At 41.2% G+C, this 3,778-nt stretch overlaps 1 protein-coding gene across 1 annotated transcript in view; it reads left to right on the top strand.

Annotated features, from left to right (window-relative positions):
* LOC111816545 (triadin-like) overlaps positions 1-3,778 on the top strand; it is a 114,772-nt gene that overhangs the window by 96,949 nt on the left and 14,045 nt on the right. The window contains exons 12-13 of the mRNA XM_023714215.1: positions 2,885-2,911; positions 3,350-3,379. Of these exons, the coding sequence (XP_023569983.1) occupies positions 2,885-2,911; positions 3,350-3,379 (57 nt within the window). The remainder of the gene's footprint in view (positions 1-2,884; positions 2,912-3,349; positions 3,380-3,778) is intronic.

The raw sequence follows: 3,778 nt of genomic DNA, 5'->3' as shown, positions 1-3,778 counted from the left end.
TACAGGCTCCCAAGTGCTGGGATTACAGGCGCGTGCCACCACGCCCAGGGGCGGGGCCGGCATGGCAGGCTCAGGGATTGAAACCCCAGCCCTATAATCCACTGAGTTATTTGGCCTGCCTTGCCTAAAGTCTTTATAATCATGGTTCTATTCTACAATTAAGCAGAGCACACAAAGAGGAAGACGGATATTTAGGCACACTTACTGAGCCCGAAGTGAGCTTTCTTTTATCGGGCTGTGCTCACTGGCGCATGTGGATAGCACAAGTTGGAGTCCTGAGAAAGTCATTATGTGTCTGGGGTAGGAATAGTGTTGTGGATGCTATTTATTGCATTACACAGTCTTTCTGAGAACCAAAACCTAATCTCTCTCGGGTATTCTGCAAGCAATTGATCTCTTAAATAATGCATACATTTCGATCTTGAGAACACTGTGGATTGTATGGCCTTTCAATGTTTGCCTAAGTACCAGAAAGCTGAGATGAATTTTGCATTTCTTTTCCAACTCAGAGAAAGTATTCAACAACTTTTATTTCTACTATGTAGTAGGAGTTGAATTCCAGTAACATGTACATTTTTGCATGGGTATGACTCCTGAATTCATGATTGCCCATACTCATTTTTATTGCTGATTTCTGCTCTGATTTACCATGTCTTGTATCATCATTTCACTTCTTGATTAATAAGCAAATGACAATCGAGTGTCCATGATGTATTGTCCATTGGACGCCAAGCATTCCCTGGGCTCTGTGGTGGGTGCCCGTGGCTTGGGTTCTCAGGCAGCTGTGCCTAGAAGGGAAGGAGTTCATCCAAGTTGCTATTTACAGCATAGTGGGATCAGCGTGACAATACAGAGACCCACAGAGTAGTATCTGTCCCTGTTGGGAAAGTGATCCTCCCGCACAAATTTGAAGGCAAAAAAAGTCAAAGAACATTTCTATAGAGACAAAGTCCACACAGGTGGAAAGGGGCCAGATTGTTATGACATCAGGCCTTCTCACGTTGATCCAGAGACACGCTGCAATTAACGCAGAAATTATCTTGTGCTCATTGGCCAGCTCATTCTAAAGTTTACATGCAATAGGAAAAGAGGCAGAAAGGTAAACCTAGTACTGAAGAGAAAGAATACAGTTGGGGGCTGACTGTACCCACATATCTCTCATTATAAAGTTGCACTGTTATTTCCATTGCTTCCCTGGACTCAAGTCGATTTTTCAGGTCTGTATGCTAACTGGCAGCCATGAAAGACTATGGCAAACCATCCGAAGGGCTCCAGCATTCTCTAGTCTGTGTGGTTCTCTATCTTACAGTGCTCTGACCTGAGGTCTCTAACTGTCTTGGCTCTTCCTCCCGTCCAGTTCTACTTCACCAACTCAAGGATCCTCGTAGGTGTGTCTGTGCTCAAAGGCCTTCTAACTCAAAGCAATAAGCTGCTGTAGTCACACAACTCACTGGCCTTCTATCACACAAGGATCGCTGTGTCTCTATCCTTAAAATCACTACTGTGTGTATTTTGTCTGGTGTCTTCAATTTCCACTCTCAGAACTCAGTGCCCCTTACTTTCCGTTAGCTAGAAGTAGGAGTCAGTAGACTACTGGAGAGAATCATGAGGGCAGTATTCAAACTCATCCCCGAGCAATACAGTTCGTTATGCTCACCCTTCCAAAAACCCAGATGAAGGGGCTAAAGAGCAAGGGGCAGTGGTTGGCAAGGCTTCGCACGTCTGTGGATCTGTCTGTTGGTCCTGTCATGCAGTAGAGAATTTGTGACCAGAGGCCTGATATAGGATAGAAGGAATGGAAAGTAGCAGAAGTGAAATGACAGTGAGCAGCCAAGGACAAGCTGGACAGTGGCAGAAAGGTGGCCGAAGCATTTTCAAGGGACACAGATCAAGGAAAGTGCTTCTTCTGACTGTCCAAATCTTTGATGATATAATAAGGAAAGAAAATTAACAGCGAATTATGGCTAAAGCCCAGGCTGGCAGACAATGGCCCATGGGCTGGGCACTCCTGAATCAAAGTAAACCCACTCTTACTTATTGCATCGTTCCTACGGCCACTTCCTACAGCAGTACAGCTGGAATGCAGCTATGGAGACCATACAGGCCCAGCCCTGAGAACACAGGCTATTGGACCTCGTACAGAAAAATTTTCCAGTCCCAGCACCATGTACTCAGCATATAATATAAAATTGATGTCTAGGCCGGCATGGCTCCCAGTCCAGTAGGACACCAGGCAGCCTTCCCATCGCTTGCTTCACAACTTAAAGCAGGAGAGTCTTGATTCGGCTCACCTTTTAAGGGGATAGAGTCCATGGTCAGCCGGCTCCAGGCAGAGCCTCACAGCGGAAGTGCATGGGTGCAGAGCCGCTCAGCCCATGGCCACAGGGAAGCGTGACGGGAGGTGCTGGGTGAGAGGGGGGCAGCACAGCCCCACATCACACTCCCTGACCCAGAGAAGCCTGCAGCAGTCTCTTTCCTGAGGCCGAGGAAATCATTAATCATTCCCAGTAAAATTGAAACAATTGCCATTGATTTTTTATACAGCATACTGAAAGGTTAAAAATAATTTCTCCAAGATATAGTATGTGCTCACACTAGTGACATTAAGTTAAAAAGAATCGATGTTGCACACAGATGTTCGTGAGTGAATTATCTTTAGTAATGCAAGAAAATTAACCTAAGACTTTTATTAGGTGGAATAAATTTTCAATTAAAAATGACTGTATACATTAAATTACATGTAATGTAAAATTTCAATAAAGAAGAGTCAGAGTTTATATTATTTGACTTTTACTTTCAAATATATAATGTTCTGTCATATTCAATAATGTCAATCCAAAAAACATTGCATGATTTAATCTTTAATATTTTTCCACTTTTCTAGGCAAAGAAGTCAAGCCAAAACTTCCACGTATGTTACATGCATGCCAAATGCATGAAGGAATACCCAAATAAAGCAAGTCTTAATGAGTGTCATTACCTATCCTTTGATGAGGTGTTGACTATTTTGTTTAAGCAATGTGCTTTTATCCAGAATATCCTTCTGACAATATACTGTGCTGAAATTTTCCTTTATCTCCATGTCTGTAAAATATAAACTGGTACTTACTCTAAACTTGTTATTAAAAAGCTTAGTTTGCATTTCCATTTTTCTAAAATTAATAATATTTAGATTGATCATGGTGGACTTTTACTTCAGTGTTCCTATTTATGTAGCATAATCATAGGAAAAGCAAATCAATGTGACAGATTCAAACACAATGAGAACTATAAAGCACAAAGGTGGATAAATATAGAAAGCAAACATAGTTGAATATCCATCGTTGCTAATGTTGCCTTTTATTTTTAGAGCCACAAGAGAAAAAGGAAGAGAAGCCAGGTATGTGCATTGTAGTCATACATTTATGCATATATTCTGTATTTATAATTGATAGCACATCTCTTGGTGATGTCAAATTAGTGCAAATTAGGCAACAAACTTTATCATTGTCCAAGTTTCAAAATATGTCTTTATGTGGGCCAAAAACCCAGTGACATCTATGAAATCCCTGAGAAATTGATACCACTCAGAAGAAGATTTAACTTGTTAACTGAATTGTATAAAACCACAATTTCTCCAGATTATAGTAAGATACAGATATTCCTTCAGAATAATAGTTGCTACAATTTTATTCTTTTTCTAGGGTCCTTAGATGGACATGTCTGAGAGCTACAGAACTTTTTCAAAAGAACACACAGCAAAGTGATTCTGAAACAGTTAAAATTTTGACCTATGTTT

This window comes from Octodon degus, unplaced genomic scaffold (genome assembly GCF_000260255.1).
Source record: "Octodon degus isolate 3935 unplaced genomic scaffold, OctDeg1.0 scaffold00034, whole genome shotgun sequence".
Lineage (NCBI taxonomy): Eukaryota > Metazoa > Chordata > Mammalia > Rodentia > Octodontidae > Octodon > Octodon degus.
Note: the sequence above shows the minus strand (reverse complement) of the source record. Positions and strands in the feature narration are given on the sequence as shown.